General features: G+C 38.3%; 2 protein-coding genes across 4 annotated transcripts in view; one reads left to right on the forward strand and one right to left on the reverse strand.

Annotated features, from left to right (window-relative positions):
• IFT80 (intraflagellar transport 80) overlaps positions 1-18,315 on the reverse strand; it is a 106,883-nt gene extending 88,568 nt beyond the window's left edge. The window contains exons 1-3 of one of the 3 annotated variants that reach the window (XM_074327086.1): positions 18,171-18,314; positions 8,049-8,133; positions 5,342-5,561 (exon numbers count right to left, since the gene is read on the reverse strand). In XM_074327086.1, coding sequence (XP_074183187.1) covers positions 5,342-5,561; positions 8,049-8,087 — 259 coding nt within the window. In that variant the 5' untranslated portion in view covers positions 8,088-8,133; positions 18,171-18,314. Of the gene's footprint in view, positions 1-5,341; positions 5,562-8,048; positions 8,134-18,170 lie in introns of all 3 variants that reach the window. The other 2 variants (XM_074327094.1, XM_019732028.2) reach the window with 2 other exon arrangements.
• A 259-nt stretch (positions 18,316-18,574) lies between these two features.
• The window catches only part of SMC4 (structural maintenance of chromosomes 4), a 32,735-nt gene continuing 31,148 nt past the window's right edge, over positions 18,575-20,161 (forward strand). Inside the window, exons 1-2 of the mRNA XM_019731948.2 lie at positions 18,575-18,801; positions 19,911-20,051. Of these exons, the coding sequence (XP_019587507.1) occupies positions 19,916-20,051 (136 nt within the window). The 5' untranslated portion in view covers positions 18,575-18,801; positions 19,911-19,915. The remainder of the gene's footprint in view (positions 18,802-19,910; positions 20,052-20,161) is intronic.

Below are 20,161 nucleotides of genomic sequence, written 5' to 3' on the forward strand. Positions count from 1 at the left end.
CAAGGGGGAAAACAATCTCAAAATAGGAAACTGTAAAGATGACATATAGTAAGTGGAAAGCTAAGTCTGTGGTCATTTACTTTACCCAGGTCTGTTTCACTAAATGCTAGCATATTGCCTAGGACAAAAGAACCACATACTCAACAATTGTTGCATATGATGAATGAATTCACCACTGAAGAGATTAACCAAATAACCCTTGAACCAGAAATGAAAGGTCCAGAAGTTGTTTTTCAACCAATTCTATATTTCAGAAATTTTATGTATTTAGGCAATTGATATTTCTTATCCTAAAAATACTGACTTTCTGACAAGTGCTAAAATTATTCTTGCTTCCTATGACCTCACAGAAGACAAATATTGGGACAACTAAGGTCAATTCTTTGCACAGCTTTGGCCTTTAATAAATCTTTGGCCTTTGCATATTGGCTGATTATCACAAATTGCTTGACTAGCACATGCAGAGTAAAGTACACATATAAAATTACATATATCAAATATTTTAAAACCCATAACTATCCACTTAACTATTTTAGTTCTTCTCTCTAGCTTTTCTGTAACTTTTTATAAGTACAAGACCAAAATTAGAGATCAATTCATTTATTTCCAATTATTTGCTAGGATAGGGGTTGGGAAGAAAATATAATCAATATGATTCATTTATTGATTTATTAAACAAACAATGGATAATTTGGATAAAAAATATGGATATTTAAATCCTGGAGTATGAAATTAATCTCTTATTGTTAAATAAAAGATAAACTAAAAAGAGAAAAATGTTATAAAAGAGAAAAAGAACAGAGGAAGTAGATTAAAGTTACACAAAACACATTTTTTAAAGTTAGAAATGCCTTAAGAAATGTCCTAGAAACATGAGAAGGCTTGGAATAGGGTGTTAGGAAAAAAGGCACATGAGCACTTTCGCAGTCTGCTTAATAGCAGAAATGTTTTGGCAGAAGGTTGCAAAAAGCCATAAAGATTGGTAAACTTCTGATAAAAAGAAATAAACACATAAATTCTTTTCAAAGTGGAATTTTAAATGGACATATTAACTAATAAGAGAATATAGGGATTATTTTAAAATGTCTAACACAATGTATGAAAATATCAACTTTCACTAAATATAATTTAAGGAGTGTTTAACGGCTTTACAAAAGATTTATACCAGAATTCCTTTACATAGCAGCTCCCCTAATGCATTTTAAATCATTGAATTCTTTTTAAAATGTAAATCTTTTAACACATTGTTAAAGAAATATCTCCTCTACATATGGGATACAACTGCATGAAATATTCAAAAAGAGGTAATAATGTTGAAGGGAGAATTATTGGTGAGACAAAACACTTGGCAAAAGTGTGCCTTATGTATTTCAGGGCCTGCCCCCAAAACCCAGGGATGTTTTCTGAGTGTTACCACGAACACCACAGAAGAGGGAGGGGGACGGACAAAGGGAACATTGGAAGAGTGATGAACAAACTCAAAAACTCATCTTCTCTTCCAGCACTGAGGGAAAAAAATCAAGAGGAGAAAATTGGTGGCAACTAGAAAAGAAAACCTTTTGAACAATGAATTAAATCTTGAAGGAATTTTTTTTGTAAGTATGAGGTTAATGTCACACAAAATGAGAAAGCCCCTGAGATCTGCTGTACAACATTATGCTTATGGTTAACAAAACCAAATTGTACAAATAAAAATTTGTTAAGAGGATAGATCTCATGTTATATGTATTTTTTTTTTTCCAAATTGACAGTTATTCGTTTTTTTGTTTTTGTTCTTGTCTTTTTTAAAGTACTGGGTTAATAAAGAACATGGCACTAATACATAAAATGACCTCAGATCTTTATCTGGCAGGAAACCCCTTGACCACCTCCTGATGCCATCACTTTCTTCTTCTTTTGAACATTTCTTTCTCATTCCTGAATGCTATTTTCTGTCTTACCCTTCCACTTCTTTTCTTTGATCTATCATCCTTTTCCTTCCCTTTCACAAGATCTCAGATATTCCTCATCTTAGCCTAGCAGACAATACTCACCTATTCTGCTTTGGTTCTCTCTTCTTCCCATATCTAGTTGTGGCATGTTATCTTATTTGTTTTTTTAATATTGTAAACCGAAAAATAAAATTAATTAAACATTCTAGTTTCTCAAGCATCATAGTATATTTTCCTTTATTTCATCTTGCAAATTTAGCTTTTAAATTACATTTGTTTTACTTTACTTTCCCCATCAGAAAGTGTTTTGGCTTTAGGTAAAACATTAAGCAAATATTGAACTCTAATTTTTTGCAGTAGTATGGGTTAGCAACTCTGAAACAACCTACTGTGTATTGTAGAATTTAGCAAATGAGTTAACATATTGAGAATAATGGGAGTGAGGCTTTCTCACTGTTTCCAAGTGAGAAAAAACAAATAAACAAACAAACAAAAAAACACTAGAATTAACCCTTTGGTGTTGAAATAGAACTGATATCAGAATTAACTCATGGTTTTTATAATAACCTGTTTCCCCAAAAATAAGACCTAGTCGGACAATCAGCTCTAATGCATCTTTTGGAGCAAAAATTAATATAAGACCGGTATTATATTTTATATTACATTATATTACATTACATTACATTATATTATATTGTATTCTATAAAACCCGATCTTATATTATAGGAAAATAAAACTGGGTGTTATATTAATTTTTGCTGCAAAAGACGCATTAGAACGGATTGTCCGGCTAGGTCTTATTTTCGGGGAAACACGGTAGTGTGAAAAGAAAGGAGGAAGGGAAGGAGGAAGGGAAAAAGAGAGAAAGAAATAGCTGTAGATATATGTTTTTAAATATGCATTTATATTCATAATTCTTAACTCAGTCCTCTGAAAGGCCTTGAAGTAAACACATCCCACTGAAATGAGCACACCTAGCACTCTCATCTGGGTTTTTAAACACCATTAAACACCAAAAAAAGAACAGGAGTAAAGGCCGATTTGAGGGCTGGGACTGGGAAAGTACAAGATGGGCCTGGAACATCTTGTGCCAGCAAAGAAGTGCTCAGAAATGATGAGGACACATTACCCCACGCACACACCAAGCAAAGTTTCATTTGAGCTGGCTTGATGGGGCTCCCACTGACCAAATCTGGGACAATTTTAACGTCAAAATTTAAAAATGATAGTAACAGGATACTCAAAAGAATCTATGAGTCTAACTGACGTAAGTAGACAAATAAATGGGTGGGAGAAGGGAGGCTCCTCTCCTTGCAGTAGAATACCAACTAATCAATATGGAAGGAATTATGGACTTTTTTTTAAAAAATCACCATTTGGTAACCATCTTAGAATAAATGACTCAACCAAGAATCATTAAGATGCTAAGATAGTGGGAGGAAGTTTGAGGAGGAAGAGAATATTTTTACATAGTGTGAAAATATTCTTTCACAAATTATTTATTAAGAGGGAAAGAGAGTAACTTTACAGTAGATTAATTTAGTAAACACAACTTTTTGAAGTAATCAAAGTTAATACCACTAGTAATGAGTCAAATCAGCATCACAAATCTCCCAATCTGATGCCCTAAGTATTGATGCTAAAAATGTGTAAACTGAATCTAATCATGAGGAAACATCCAACAAAAACAAATTAAGAGACTTTCTATAAAAATAACAGGCCTGTATTCTTCAAACTTGTCAAGATTATAAAAGAAAGACCGAGGAGTTGTTCCAGATTAAAGGAAAATAGAGAGGTATGATAAAAGCAGTGTGTTATTTTATACCAGAAAAAACAAATTTCTATAAAAAGACAATATTGGGACAATTGTTAAAATTTTAACATGAACTGTAGATTAGATAATAGTATTATATCAATGTTAAATTTCCTGATTTTGATCAATGTATTGTGATTACGTAACAGAAAATCCTTATTCTTAGAAAATACATTGAAGTATTTATGGTTAAAGGGGCATATCTGTAAATTACTCTGAAGTGTTTCAGAAAAAAGTGTATGCGTGGTGGGGGGGTGGGGAAGAGAGAGCAAAGAAAGCCAATAATGAAGAATACGGGACAAAATGTTAACAATTAGTGAATGTGGATAAAGGATATGCAGGAGTTATTTGTATAATTCTTGCAACTTTTCTATAAATGTGAAATTATATCAAAATTAAGTGTGTGTGTGTGTGTGTGTGTGTGTGTGTGTGTGTGTGTGTGTTTAAACTCAACCATTTTGTCATCTGAGGTAAATTAAATTCTAGCTGTGGGTAGAGTCATTCTTCTAGGCACAGGCACTATAGGGAAGTACTTTCACAAATATCTCATTTAATCAAAGTTCAGAAAAATAAAGTTAAAAAAAAAAAACTACCATAAGTTCTGTCTGTAAAAGATGTGGAATCTGATGTGATTGTCTACCACAACATGCCCACCCCGTTCTGGTGATAAAAGCCCTCTTCTCTTTTCTCTCTCCCTTTCCACAGTGGCCTGAGGCCTGGCGTGCTCAATCAATGACCCATTCTCTTAACTAAAGTGATTCACTCAGTGATGGGCAAGTGACCCAAGCTCTTTCAAGACCCTCTGAGAAAGACGCACTCCCTCAGCTGACCTTTCCTCTTATTAGAATGAGACTTGGGCTGTTGGCTGCCATCATGCTCACCTTGTAGGGAGAGCCTGTCCAAGAGATGGTGGGAACAGGGGCCTGATGCAGCTGTGCTTAAGGAAGTACCCTTCCCTGGAGCTAGGTGGACCAAAGACTCCATCTGTGCTAAGCATTAGCCAAGTAAAGTCTGTTACTTTTGATGAATGTACTCTTAATTGACAATAGTAAGTAAAGTGTAATACAGACAAAAACAGTTCAAATTATTTCTAAGAAAATTAAAACATCCCTAAAACGTAGACAAATCATGCTTTTTACTCACCAGTAATAAAACTATGGTCCAGTTACATAAATCTCCAACTATGTAAGCAGAAATTAACATGTACTAGAAAATAAAGATTATATTTAACAGGTAGCTTACTAATGAGTATGTGTTATGTCCATATTTTTAAGTGTAATTATGTTATAAAGTTAAATTTGAAGAAACTAGAAACCAAAACTGATAACAGCTTAACAACTATTAAGAGAGCACAGACAAAGGAAAGCCAAAGGTTCAGATTCAATTCCAGTATACATCAGTATAATTCACTTTCTTCCATGACAATAGTTTTATAGCCTGTACACAAACCAACTGAATACATAGAAAACAGATGAAGGTGTAGATAAAGGTGTGCAGATCCACAAATATCAGTTTTGCAGAACAAGTCAAAGCATAAGTCTTTAATATGTTACATCTTTAAAATACACAGATGAGCATATAACATTAAAAACTTACCATCAGAACTTGTGAGGACAAAACTTTCTGCTTGAGTTTGTTTCTTTATGCCTAAACTTTTTGGAAACCAGTGAAGATCTATTGGGTAAATATCATCAGGAAGCTTTACTATTTGACTTGTTTCACTGGTTAACAAGTTCCACTTCACTATTTGGTGATCATCACTACATGAATACAGCTCTTCAGCAGTAGTCCAGCCAACACAGCTTACTAATTCTTGATGTATCACCGTGTTAAGGAGACATAAAACACACGAAAGTCTTAAATCTTAATAAATAAAATAATTTCCAATGCAGATTACCAGTATAAATTAGGATCAAACATTTCAAGCTTCTAATTGTATCTTTCATTTGATGATTTTCATATTTTCTTTAAAGGAAAATAAGCATCAAAACAGTTGTAAGAATGGAAAGCAAGATAAGAAATCCAGATACTAAAAGAGGAAAAAAAGAAAGATTTGACTACATGAAAATTTAAAAATTATGCTGCAAAATATTCCATACACAAGACCAAAAGATACACAAAGACATCTAACATATCAAAAGGTGTGAAAGGATCTACACTGAACTATCTGGGGATAGGCGGGGAGAAAAGGGAACTATACTTTTGTATTTACATATACGTATCTGTATAAGTTATTACAATAAGCATGAAATATTTTGATGTTTTAAAAAAATCAAGTGTTAAAAAAAGAAGATTGACGTGTAACAATAAAACACCAGCTTAAATTACACATTATAATAACTATTTACCTTGGACAAAACCTAGAGCTTAACAGCTGAACTCAAACCTTACCAAACTTATTAACGTTAAATTCAGGAAATAGTTCAACTACTAATACAATTTACTGCACCTATAAAGTGCATAGTGCTGGATGAGATATAAACCCTAAAATTCTTACTTTATTTAACCCACTTTTTCAAAGTCTCTGATTTACCAGGAACGATTTCTGTAAACTGAGGTGCTCAAGTAGCCCTCACAGGCTGTTTACCCAGCAGAATTGTATGTCTACAGAAGGCATTTCAGTTCATCATTTAGGAGAAACCCTTTCTCTTGCTTACATCTGGATTTCTATGTTACCAGATCATTCCTAGTTGGGTTGTTTGTTCTCTTGTAGTTATTGTATAATCCTTTTTCTTCCTCCTCTTCTTATCAGTGCTTGTTATTGGCTTATCTGAGCATTAAATAAACTCCAAGGAAAAAAGAGACAATGTGCCATAAATATTCTGGGATGTTCTAAGATTTTTTTTTTTTAATACTTCAAAAATCTCATAGATTAAGCAAAAACCAAAAAGGTGAAAAAATAAATTATGGGAAGATCTTAAGAGTCTTCAGATAAATAGATAATAAAGTAGCACTGGAATACTCAGAATTCAAAATATAATCTAAACAAAAGGACATGGATATCAATATACCATTACTGAAAAAATTGTTCCAATATATTTTCTAAAGTCTAAACAATGTTAGGTAAAACCTTTAGAAAGGCAGAATGTGAGGTAAAACTTAGAACGAGAGAAAACACACACACACACACACACTCACCCCCCAAAACATAAAACATTAAGCTTATCCTTACATAAATTGCTGTAAGTACTCATCAGATGTACATGATGGATCTTCAAACTACTAGGTTAACCAAAATTATGAGACGACTACTGGATTAAGAAAGCCTAAAAAACTGTTATTAGACTGTTGTTCTTCAAGCTTGAAAAGAAAGGTAAAAGCAGACAATGGACATAGTCGAAATCTGGTAAATGGCATTAATCTTATGTATGGCATGAACTGCTGAGGGCACACTTTGAAAAGAGAGTAAAAATGATTTAAGTAGAAATAAGAGAAATGATATCTTCATTCAAAAGGTAAAATAAGCAGACAAGGTAATATAAATTCAAAATGTTGGATCAAATGTGTAACTCAGTGCTTTTCTAGCTCTGATGAAGGGACACATTTTTCTTTATTTCAAATCTGTCGCAGATCAAAATTTTGTAAGATAAAATAAAGATGAATTATAGAAAAATGATCTTATAGTTGGATGTTGTGACAATGTCAAATTGCTACAAAAATTGTTTATCTCTTACTTTCAATTTTTACTTATCCCTTCACAGACCTGTAATAGAGTCTGTAGATGATAATTTTAGAAGCTCTGGTCTAAATAACTAAGAATGAAGGTAGAGGGACCCATGGTATCTTCCTGACACATAATGGGGAATTCTTGCTGACAAAATACAGGGTCATGCATTTGGAAAATACTTATAATCGCCATCTTCCTACATGAAATAATAAAGGTCTGGCTGCTCAGATTTCCACAACTTGTCCTCCACTTTATCATGCGTATGAATAGAGCTGAACTCATGAGAAAACATTGTAGGTCACACTAGCAAAGAAATTATTTGGTTAAAAAAAAAAAGCTGCTCTTTAAGATCCTACTAGACTAAACAAAAACTGATTTTTATGTACTTAAGTATGGTACTTAAGTAAAGTAAGAAAAATGTCAATAAGAATTTGAAAGTAAGATTCAGAGCAAATAGTTTGCTTTGGAAAATTACCTACAACACATGATCTGAAATATTTCAAAAACAATTCAGCTAACTGCCATTAAAGGAATGAAAAAAAAATCCATGCTCCAAGTAGAATACAAAATAGAAGAATACTTTTAGCAATACTCGAGTAAGATGATCGCAATAAGATCTATACGTATTAAAAGGATATGCTTTGGTTCTTTTAAAAGAGATATCTTCAGTCTCATGTTTCCACTTTCCAGCAAAGTTTTAGATGCTACTTGATTATAGTCACTGTAAAAATAAAAGTTAGGGGAAAAATATAAAATCTGCATTACAGACAAACATGTGTACACAGAAAAAGAAAACAAAACATCTGAACACCCCGAGGACAACGAAACACCTTCAATCTTTCTGACATCAAATACATGGAAAAAGGTTGACAACTAATTGGTGTGCTAATCCTGCCGGGGTGACTGCAGACTTTGGGATGGACCCCAGAAGTCCTCGACACCCTGCCTGGAAGTCCTCCAAGGGCAGAACATCACTAAATGTGGTCAGCTAAATAATTTCCAAAGGCTATCTTGAGGCCAAGTCAAAAGATTCTGCAACCTGGGAACCCCTCACTGGCAGATCAATGTTGATCCTGTTGAATGGATATAATTAGAATAAATCCCCAAAGTCTGACTGTGGGCTAAGATGCTTTTAGGGCCTTAATTCTGGAACCCACATAGGAATATTCAGACATCATCAACCTAGTGGTTCAAATCTGAGGTTTACGTTCTACTGGAGGTAGATTAAACTGCCCCAACAGTCATGGTTGCCATGGTCGCAATGTGAAAATAATTGAGTTATTGAAGGCAGAGGTAATAAATCCATTATAAAAGTTATATAAAAACCACAATATAATTGCCAAATAAAAATTTGGAAAAAGAAAAGTAACACTCTCCCAAATAACCTTGTCATCAAAAGATACAAATCAAGAAAATGCTAAATTGTCTGAGTCCAATTTATAGTTAATGGGATTTTCTGAGTAATATCACTAACCTAAAAAGAAAAAACATAAATGAAATGAAAGTGTAATTAAAGGAACAAAATCCTCTTCACCAAGGAGAAAACGACTAACTACATCAAAGGAGGTGCTGAGTATAGATAAGAATTCAGTGGACCTCCCTTAGCTAATTTCTCATCCCCCGAATCCAGGAAGACTTTTAGATCAGTGAGGAGCTGAATGATGCTGTATTTCAAAGCACCTTTTTCAATTATTCTACTCATAAATATATATGTTTATGACTGGGAAGAAAAAGTTATTAAAACCACAGAAAAAAAATCTGAAGTTTTATGGTCAGCCAATATGCAACTCGGGTGAGAAGACTTCTCTCTTTTCCAGTTCACTTATGAAGATTTCAGTTCAACATCAAATGTATGAAACTAAATACAACAGCCAGAGTAAGAACACACGCTCTCCTCAGCACATTTCACAGGCTCACTTTTTGGTCCTTAGGAGTTTCAACATTTTTCTCAAAACTCCTTCCGCCCCTTCCATCAGACCTCCTCCAATTAGAAAGGAAAAAAGGGTAAATAAATTTACAATGTTCTGCCTTTTCACAATAATTCAAATTCACCCAGTTTATAAGGATTTTAAAATAATAAAGGCATGCCACTGAATTTCCAAAGTGTACCATTTTTTAACTGTGCTTCAAATAAATAGATACAAGTTATTTAAAGTATAAAGGCAGATAAATTGTTGTTTCTGGAAATGATAAACAACACAAAAGACAATAAACATATATATAATCTGAGTATACAAATACAATCAGAAACTTAAAAGACCTTTGACAAAGGCCTGATGTATCCTAGATCAAAATACCTCAAACTGCTGAAATCCATAATAATTAGGAATAATTTCTCACCAAAAGAAACCATAATCCCATATAAATAGCAAAAGTACGTTTTTTATGAGAAAGGAAGCTGCAACCATTCAGAAACATGGTGCCAAAGAATCATAGAAAGAGGAGGGTGACATTCTAACACTGGGAAGATTCTCCCTTGCTTAGAAAGCCCTTCCCCGTTGCGTGAAGGATGTGTGCATTGCGATGTGAGACTGAATAGAGCAATGATGGAAAAGCAGTATTAGGACACAGACAATTCCGGGAAGTGCAGAGCTGCCTAAGGGCTGCACTGAGGTGGTTTTTTTCTGCCCGAAGGCATTGGTCATCAAGGATCTGACTAATCAGTGGTACTGGGGCAGGAAGGAGGGAGATAATAAAAAGAAAGTTTCTAGAGTGTAGATAACTTGATCTAGTCACAACTTTATCTAGGGAGCACAAGGGAGCGACTATGCCTTTGCTCCCAAAAATCATTTATAAGTTCTCTTTGGTCTAGTGTGCATCAACATTCATGGGGCTTAAGAAGAAAAAAATGGGCTCAGCAAACGCTGACAGTCCAACTACCAAAATATACCCCAAATCTGGCCACTTCTCAGCACCTCCTTCTTAGTCCAAACCATCACCATCCCCTGCCTTGGTTATTGCAGTAACCCCAGAACTGACCTTCCTGCTCCTACACTTAGCCCTTCAAACTCTTCCAAATACAGCAGCCAGTAATGCTTGTAAGGCTAAGTCAAATCATGAAGGCCAGTATGGTTAATACATGGTGAGTGAAGGGAGTGGCAGGAAAGTGGAGGGGGAAAGGAGGGATACAGATCATGTAGGGGTTTGAAAAACCACAATAAAAGCTTCAGTTTTTCTTCTGAATGAACAGAGAAGCCAATAGAGGGTTATGAGCAACGGGTGATACGATCTGACTTACATTTTAAAAGTATCAGTATGGATGGTATGGGAAAAAAAAAAGAGCAAGGATGAACAAGACTGGAGGTAGGGGGGCCAGTTAGGATTTCAATAATCCAGAAGAGAGGTGAAAGTAGTTTGGATGAGGAAGGCAGTAGTGGTACAAATGATATGAAATGGTCATATTCTGAATATATTTTGAAATGAGATTCCAGGATTTGTTGATGAACTGGGTTTAAAAGAAGGAGGAATAAAAAATGATTCTGAAGTTTCAACAATGGAGTTGCCATTTACTGGGATGAGGAAGGCTGAGGGGGAAACACATTAGAAGGGATGATACCCACAATTGTTTCAGGGGCGTCCGGGTGTCTCAGTTGGTTAGAGCGCGAGCTCTGAACAACAGGGTTGCCAGTTCGATTCCCACATGGGCCAGTGAGCTGTGCCCTTCACAACTAGACTGAAGGACAATGACGTGGAGCTGATGTGCCCTGGAGAAACACACTGTTCCCCAACCCAATAAAAAAATTAAAAAAAAATTCTGTATTGGATATGTCAAGTTTAAGGTGACTATTAGACATCCTAATGAAGAATTCAAGGAGAAATTGGATATACAAGTCTGGAGTCAAAGAAGAGTTCGGACGGAGCTAGAGATATCAATGAGATATCAACTTGAGGGCTGTCAGCACAAAGATCATGTTCAAAGCCATGGATAAGATGAGCCTACCAGCTACATGAAAAGGTGGTAGCTTCAATGGCCTAGAAGTCCTACTGAAGTATGAAGAATTGTCTGCATTAAGATTCTACAGGAATTAAACTAGAGAAAACAAGTGGAGATATACAGACAATTGATGCTTAAAACAGATTTTGGGAGGGAGTGTAGGTATTGGTAATGATGCAGTAAAGACTGAAAAGTGGTGGCCGAGGTCCAGGAACTGTGAGGCCAGGGAGTGGAATAGAATGATTTGTGGATATTGAATTGCTGAGAATAATGAGAGGAATAGTCGTGTCGATAGTGACAGCCAGATGCTAAAATATTCCTTGTACAAGGAGAAATAGCAAAGAGACCTGGAGACGACTGCAAAAAGGTAGGGTAGAGAATGGTTTAATCTGGTAGGACTTGTTTAAAAGAGAGTCGGGGATTTTAGAGAGGAAGAGAAAAGAGGATCAATCGTCCGGGTATACTAATGAGAAACAAGGTCCTTCAACTCATGGGAGTCTGGGGGCAAAACAGCCTCCATTTGAAGGCCTAGGGGAAAGCAGTTTTCCTAAGGAAACAAGCCGATTTAAGTTTGACTGTGATGGTAAAGAAATCATTCAGAGTAAAGGTTGAGGACACAGATTTGGCCAATGAAATACTGAATTCCAAAAGGTAGAGTGGAAGGATTTCGATAGGAAAGAGCTAAGGGTTTGGGACAGGTGGAGGGAAATGGCTGAAACAGCTGACAGTCCTCCAATATTCACTCATCCCTACTTATGTGGTAGAAGAATCTGAATTGTTGCTGCACATCTGGCCACCTAGAATAAAGACTATGTTTCCCAGCTGCCCTGGAAACTAGGTCTAGCCACAGAGGGCATTAATAATGCCAAAACCCACATGTGGATATATTACAACATCATCAACCTAGCGGCCCAATCTGGGATTTATATTCTGTGGGGGGTAGATAATACTGCCTACAAGTAATGGACCCACAGTGGCAATATGAAAACTAAATGAGTTACCTCATTTACTTTTTAAGGAAGCCATTTTATTACCTCTTATAAAAGTTATATAAATCACAGCATAACTGGCAAATAAAAACTTAGAAAATAAGAGTAACACTCGCCATGCCATGCCATCAAGGCCATGTAGAACATGGTAACAGATAGAAGGAATCAAGACTCTTGGCCTTATGGAGAGCTGGATCAGTCCTGTACCACCTAGTGAGGCTTTTAAGTGATACAGAAGGAAGTTTAATCATGTTTAAGTTACTGTCGTTAACAGCTAAACCTACTAATGAACTAATGCAGGGAATTAAGAGCATCGAATGTGAAGAGTGAGGTAACGTGTAACGGGCGTGATGGAACACTCCCAGGTCTCTCAGGGGAGGATGGATAATCAGTTTATATTGTATCCTTCTTCCTGGAACTGGTCTCTTAGGTTTGCAGCATCCATGTAGAGTTTTTTAAAGGAGGAAGGGGCAGTCTTGCTAGGAGCATAAGGAACTCTTTGGGATTCCTTTTCAATCCTACTAAGGGTATTAGGATTTCAATGAGCTGTTTAGGGAGGGGAAGGATTTGCAGAATTATAGAGGGAATAAATACCCCCAACCTTTCCTCCTAATTTCCCGTACCTTAAACTGTGGACTGGCCTTGTCTATCTTCTGTATCTATACTCACTGCGATAGTGACCTCACCCAGTTTCATGACTCAATGTAAATGTAAATGTATTGACGACACAGTGACAATTCCCAATTTCATACGTCCATTTCAGACCTCTCCACTGAAGCCCAGACTTTTACATCTGACTATCTGGCAACTCTATTTGAATGTCTAACAGACATCTCAAACTTAAGAGCCAAATGGAACCCGTGATCTTTCCTCCAGTTATGTTCCTCCGCAACCTTACCTATCTCAGTAAATGGCAATTCCATTCTTGCAGTTGCACAGACCAATAACCTTGGAATCATCATCACTGACTCTTCTTTCACATCCCAATCCAATTTGTAAAAAACAAAACCTGTATGTTCGACCTTCAAAATACCAGATTCTCACCATCCCCACTGCTATCACCCCAGCCAAAGGTGCCATCGTCTGTTAACCTGAATTACAATAGCCTCCTAATTGGCCTCCTAACCCCTCCACAATCTATGTTCACCACAGCAGCCAAAGTGACTGTTTTAAAATAGATCCTGGCTCTTCTCCACTCAAAACTCTCCAATGGCTCCCTATTTCAGAATTATAACAAAGTTCTTACAATGGTGTTCAAAGCCTTTATGGATCTGGACTCCCACTATGATGGTTAATTGTACGTGTCAACTTGGCTACAAGATAGTGCCCAGTTACCGGGGCAAACAGCCATCTAAATGTTGCTGTAAATGTATTTTTAGAGGTGATTAAATTTAAAAATCAGTTGACTTTAAGTAAAGCAGATTACCCGGCATAATATGTGTGGGCTTCATCCAATCAGTTGAAGGCTTTAAGAGCAAAGAAAGAATTCTGCATCCAGATTGAAACACAGAAATGTTGCCTGAGTTTCCAGCCTTCAGACCCAAGACTACAACATCGAATTTTCTTTCTCTGGAGAGCCCTAATATACCCATTATTTCTCTGACCTCATCTCCTGTTTTCTCTCTCTTTTCACCCATACTGCTCCAGTCGCACCAGCCTCAGTGCTTTTCTTCTGACATACTAAGCATGCTCCTGCCTCAGGGCCTTCGTACCTGTACTCTGCCTGGAATCCATGCCCCCAGATAGCTTCACGGATTACTATTCTTCCCGTCTTTACATGTTTGTCCAAAAGTCGTCTTCTCCATAAACTCTTCCCTGCATTCTCTATTTAAGGCCATCTGTCATACTATGTGTTTTACTTACTGTTGCTCCTTTCTAAAATGTAAGCTCCATGAATGCAGGCATTTTTGTCTATTTCGTTCACATCTATATCCCCTGCAACTGGAACCATCCTTGCATACAATAAGTGCTCAGTAAATATTTGTCCGATGAATGAATGGGGGAAAAATGGGGTCAGCAGGCATAGCTCATAAATGTAGAAGTTAAAGGTATATAAATATATAGAGAATATAGAAATAGAATAGTAGCTATGAAAGCCTTTTAAACTTGGGTAACCTCTGTATGTTTGTGGGGACAAAAGAGAAGGAACCAGTGGACAGGGATAGATTGGCAATACTATAGAAACAAATAACCAAGACAGGACAGTCCCCTATGAAGTCGTTTGGTCAAGGGCACTGATAATTTTTAAACACATAGATTGACAGTTCACAGAAACATAAATACAGGATGTCAGTGGGCAATCAAAAACATGAAACAACACTCAGCCTCAATTATAATTAAAAAATGAAAATTAAAACAAATAGATACTATTTTTCTGTTTTCCTTTAACATACTAAGCATGCTCCTTACCCACAGTCTTTAATTTTAGAAGATTTGAGGCTGGAGTTACTGTAGCTTTCTTACCACAGCAGGGAAAGAGCCTGGAGGTGCCAGAAGCCACTAGTAGAGCCTGAGGATAATGGTATACAAAGCAGAGCAAAGAAAGAAACCAAAACCTGTTGTCTTTGTTTGAACACTGAATCCAGTTATACTCATCTGATTTTCCGGCTATGGGAGCCTTTTTTTTCTTTCTTTCTTTTTTTTTTTTTTTTTTTATCAAGACAATCTGGATTGGGTTTTCTGTCACTTATAATCTAGAAAGTCCTACCTGAGACATTACCATAATTATTTCTTCTCCCTAGATTCTAAGAATGCCCATTTTCTGGTGCTGTCCTCTCTTTACTCACAACCTTAAAAACCTAATCTATTTTTAGTGTTCCAAAGTGTTATTCTTATAACACTGTTTCATCCTATTTTCTCTCGTGAGCTACATTCTCTACCACTGCTGCCCACTGGACACATCTTTCCACAATCCCAACAAACACGAATAAAAACAAACTCATCTTTTAAAATGGTTCTTCCCCCTAAAACTGTTCTGCTTCTTCACTTCCTATTTTTTCTGCATTAAGTTAGGTGAGCGTTTCAACAAGCTTAATATATTAAGGGGCTTATATTATCAAGGGGGATATTCATTACTATCTGTCCTGTGTCTATATCCAACGTATATAGACAATATTCTCTAAGTACTTATACATTACTTACATAAATTCATGTTTATTTATTCATTTTATTAGCTAATATCTAATTAATTCAAATATTTACAACTACAAACTCGATTAATATTTTTAAGCATTTACTCGCAAACCTAATTTCAGACTTAATTAAATGTTATAACCACATTAGAAGGCAGACAAAATGTATATTATTATAATGACAAAATCATGCACTTAAAGAATTGCAAGTGTGCATTGTAATTCTAATTCCAACTTTTCTCTGAACTTATTCTTATTTCTTCCTGTGGGGTACAACTTTACTTTAAAATTTAAAAAGTGAGTGTTCTCTTCTCAGTCTGCCTGAAATTATAGATAATGGTTGTTAGTAGATGATTTTGGACCAAGAGGATCAGACTTAGTTATACTTTCCAAAATGATTATAACCTAGTCCATTCCAATTAGACCAGCCTTTTTTAAATAATTAGACAGTGTTAATTTCATGAGAAGTATCAAAAGTATTGGCAAGGATCAATTATGTCTTTATTTCTTGTGACCCTAATCTCTTCTCAAATCACTTCTTATTTTGAGTGTCCTATTGTTATTCTAGATTTAGGTCTACTTTGTAGCTGTTATGAATGTCTTTTCTTCATTAAACAACCTTGTTTAAGTCTGTTTTGAAAATATTCGTTCTGAATGGGGCGTGGTTAGTTTCAACTAAATCTAAAGCCATCAGTCACTTTATTGGTTTATTGAAATTACATTTCTTTCCCATCAGTCATTAGACTTACCATTATTTACAGCAATCATCAAAGGCAGTAAAATTAGGATTTATATGTGACTTATCTTTCTTCCTCTCCCTTCATCACTAATTCAAAGATTCACAAAGAATAGTATCTGACATTAAGGGTTTATACTCTTACCTTTGTACATTAAAATCTATAAAAGCTATAGATTTTATTTCCTCCAAAGTGTGTTGGGATTTTTTTCCATTCTACTGTGTAAGCACTTCTCACCTCCCACATGGAGGGACTGTACAGTAATAATCTAACTAAGCCATGTCTGATCTCAGTCTCTTTAACCTTTAACACATCCCACATAGCTACTGTTTTCTTTTTGTTGTTGTTGTTTTTACCAAGTCATTCCTTAGCCCAAATTTTTCATGTTTCCTCCATAACATATCTAAAATCCTTGACTTGGATTTCAAGACCTTTCTTCATAAGCTAACCTTCTTCTAACTTGATTCCATTATGCATCTTTCACACGATATCAAATGCTTGTAGCATGTGTGCTATATGAACAATCATAAATAATCCCGTGAAATAGGTATTATATGCTGGTTTTTGTAAATAAATACTCAGAGAGATTGATAAATTGAATAAATTATCCAAGCATGTAGCTAAAAAATGATGGGATTTTGGATTCTGTTATGATACATCTTTCTACTACATTGTGCTCTGTCCCCCACACACACCACTCAACTTGGTCTAGTCTTTGCTTTTTCATGGTTGATATCTCGCCAATTCAAGTTTTACAGTTTTACAAACTTAAAAAATCCAAAGGCTTCCAGAAGCTCTCAAAGAGAATCCCTACATCTTTTCCCCTACATCTTTCTGATATGGCTACCAACCACATTGTTTTCTTGAGCTATATTATCTGTAGCTTGTCTTATGAAAACAATTAATCCTTTTTTTCAACTTCAAATATAAAGGTATATTAGGATATCAAGTCAATGAGTATTCAAACCACACCAGTCTCCAAGCTCACCAAATTCTTACATTTGTGAGTGTCCACACCCCTTTTTGAGAATTACTGCACCTGATTTTATGCTCCTCAGAACAAGTCACAACACTTACTTAGAATGGCAACATAAATTCATTCATTAAGCAGATTTATTAGTGCTTTAGTATGCCAGGCACTAAGTATGCAAAAATTTAAAAGAAAAAAAATAGGACGCCCCCGTTCTCAATGTCAGAAGAGTTGCTGAATACTTACTGTAGGCAGTCAGATCAGTGGTTAACACTGTGGGGGATTAGGACCACGTTTCAGAATCTGATCAAAGTTCTGGGAAAACTAACTCCCCAGAAAAATGAGCGCGCGCGCCACGCACGCGCGCACACACACACACACACACACACACACACACACACACAGAATTTTGTATATAATTTCGGGGGAGGGAGGGCGCTATGAACTCCTCTGAAGCCCAATCACCAACCCCTGATCCACAGACTCCAGATAAAAACCCACTGACATAACTAAATTCTCTGGGAACAATAATATTTGCTTAATAATCCTGATTGTGTCTTGCACAGTGCGATGTATACAAAAGCTACTTTAAAAACATTTTCTCATAAAGATAACCAAATGACATCGTCAAATCGTTTCTTCCATGATGGGGTCTTTCAATCAAATGATTTCAAAAGCCCGAAAATCCCTTTCACTAGTGACACTTAAAGATCTAACACCAATAACTCGAAATTATTATTTTGCTAGTAACATGTGGACTACACCATCATTCACTGCATTCACTAGTCCAGGTCTTCTCTTCTCCTTGTTGTCCCTCGACTCCCTCCAAACTCTGGGCTCCTCCTTCGCATCCCAAAAGCTACGTCCAGAGCCCCACCAGGGAGATGGAAAATAATAGATGCTCCCCGCCGCACACACCCTCAGAGAAAGTGGGATCCAGTGATGGCTACAATTTCCAAACCCTTTCTTCACCACATCCGGAGGTGAAGAGATTTACCTTACGTTCCAGAATTGCGGTGGCGATTGCTCTCACAGAGTTGGGGACCAGTTACCAAGAAGCCTCCCGACCTCCCCGTCACCATAGTGACTTCAAGGAGCTACGCTCACTCCCTCTTCCCGCGATACTTTCCCGCCGCGCGTCACCCGAGCGGGCCTGAGACCCCGCCCCTCAGGGAGCCCGCCCTCTCTTTAAGGGGCTTTATTGGATGACTGAGCCCCGCCTCCAGCTTTGGGCGGAACCCTACTCTTATTTTTCTTTTTCAAAACTCTCCAGGTTTTTTTTTCAATATTTTTTATAGGAGTGCTGTTGCCGTAGGCCGCAGGGAACACAGTGTCTTGCTCTTCCTCTTCACATAGAAGAAACGTCCCATGCCACCTGGGTTCCCCAGCGCCGGAGTTTGCGCATGCGTGTAAGCGACCAGAAGATGGCGGTGATAATCGCCGCACTTTTTTTTTTTAAATTAGTGATTCCCAGAAACCATTGCGCGCATTTGTAACGAATTTCCGTTCGAGTTTGTATTTTAGGCGCCATTTTCGAGTGAAGGACCCGGAGCCGAAACACCGGTAGGAACGGAGGGGGGGGGCTATACAACCGTTTCCAGCCTTGGTCTGAGTGGACTGACCCGCAGGTAAAGTACATCTTTTCCTAATCAGGTTGTCACACTCTCACTTCCTACCCCGTCCGCGGGCGCCCGGAAAGTAGAGGCCTTGAGCAGGAGCAGCCGAAGTCGGCTCAGGCTGTCGCAGGGAGATCTCTCGCTGTCACCCCTCCCCCCGCGGCCGCTCCCCGGCAGTTCGGGCTGCCTCGCGCTTCTCCCGGGCGCTACTTCTCTGAGCTTCTTAAGCGTCGCGCGGGGCGGTGGAGGGGGCTCTAAGCCTCGCGGATCTCAGAAATCCTGGTGTCTGTCGAGGAAAGGGCGTCTCCCCCGGACCCCTTGCCTTCTCTCTTCTCCCGAGGGACCAATCACCGGGTCCTAGCCCTTACTGGTGACCTTTCGTAGTTCATTACCCAACGGGATTCCGCCGCGGGCCCCGGAGAGACAAACCCGGATCATCGCTGGCGTCCGATTTGGAAGTCCCGAGTGGTGGACCCCAGCCTCTGGCCGCCCTTCCCAGTGGGACTGTAGAGAGGAGACCTCGAAGCCCCCGAGCCGTCACCGGCGCCAAGAGCTAAATGGCGGGGAGAGGACGGCGCAGCCGGTCGTCCTAAACTTAGCCTTCTGCTCTAGGAAGAGTTGATAGCCCCGCAAACCTAAAACTAATACGAACTCCTCTTAAGTCTGTGCGCTTGCATCCCTAGCCCCGAGAACGTGGGAATGTCAGTAAATGCCGGCGTATGGAAATTACTTCGTTCAGAAATTACATTCAAATATCCGTATACACTTATACTGTGGGCGACGGGGGAGGGGGCATTAAAAAATAAGAACCCAAGCAGTTAGTCTGTCGTGGCTTGATTCCCAGGCACGTCTAGGTTTTCCCACTTGCTTGGAACTTGTTTAAGAAAACGAGCCCCGCACCTCTTTAGCACTTGGGGTTTGGGTGCCTTCTTGCCCAAGGACCCGCTGGCGTTGAGCGGTGTTTTTAAGACAGGCTCTCGGGAACGGGAGAACGGAGTTTTCTCCCGAGTGGGGCGGGGTAGAGGCAGAGCCGATCACGTCGCGGGAGCCGGCGGGGAATGTACCCGCACGGCCCTGAGGCCCGCGGGCTGACTTAACTCCCGGCTCTCACCCGGCCCCAGCGACCATGCCCCGTAAAGGCACCCAGCCTTCCACCGCTCGGCGCAGAGAAGAGCCGCCGCAGTCCCCGGACGGCACCAGCAACGACGCGGAGCCCGAGCCGCCGCCGGGCCGCGCCGGGCCCAGGGCCCCTGCTACTGCAGGTGAGTAGCCGGCCGAGCCTGGGCCGGAAAGCGCGCTAGAGGACTCGGGTGGGTCCGCGCCCAACCCGGGACTGGGCCGTGTTATTTGGCGCGGGAGAGCGGGGCTGCGC

This window comes from Rhinolophus sinicus, linkage group LG01 (genome assembly GCF_036562045.2).
Source record: "Rhinolophus sinicus isolate RSC01 linkage group LG01, ASM3656204v1, whole genome shotgun sequence".
NCBI classification, from domain to species: domain Eukaryota; kingdom Metazoa; phylum Chordata; class Mammalia; order Chiroptera; family Rhinolophidae; genus Rhinolophus; species Rhinolophus sinicus.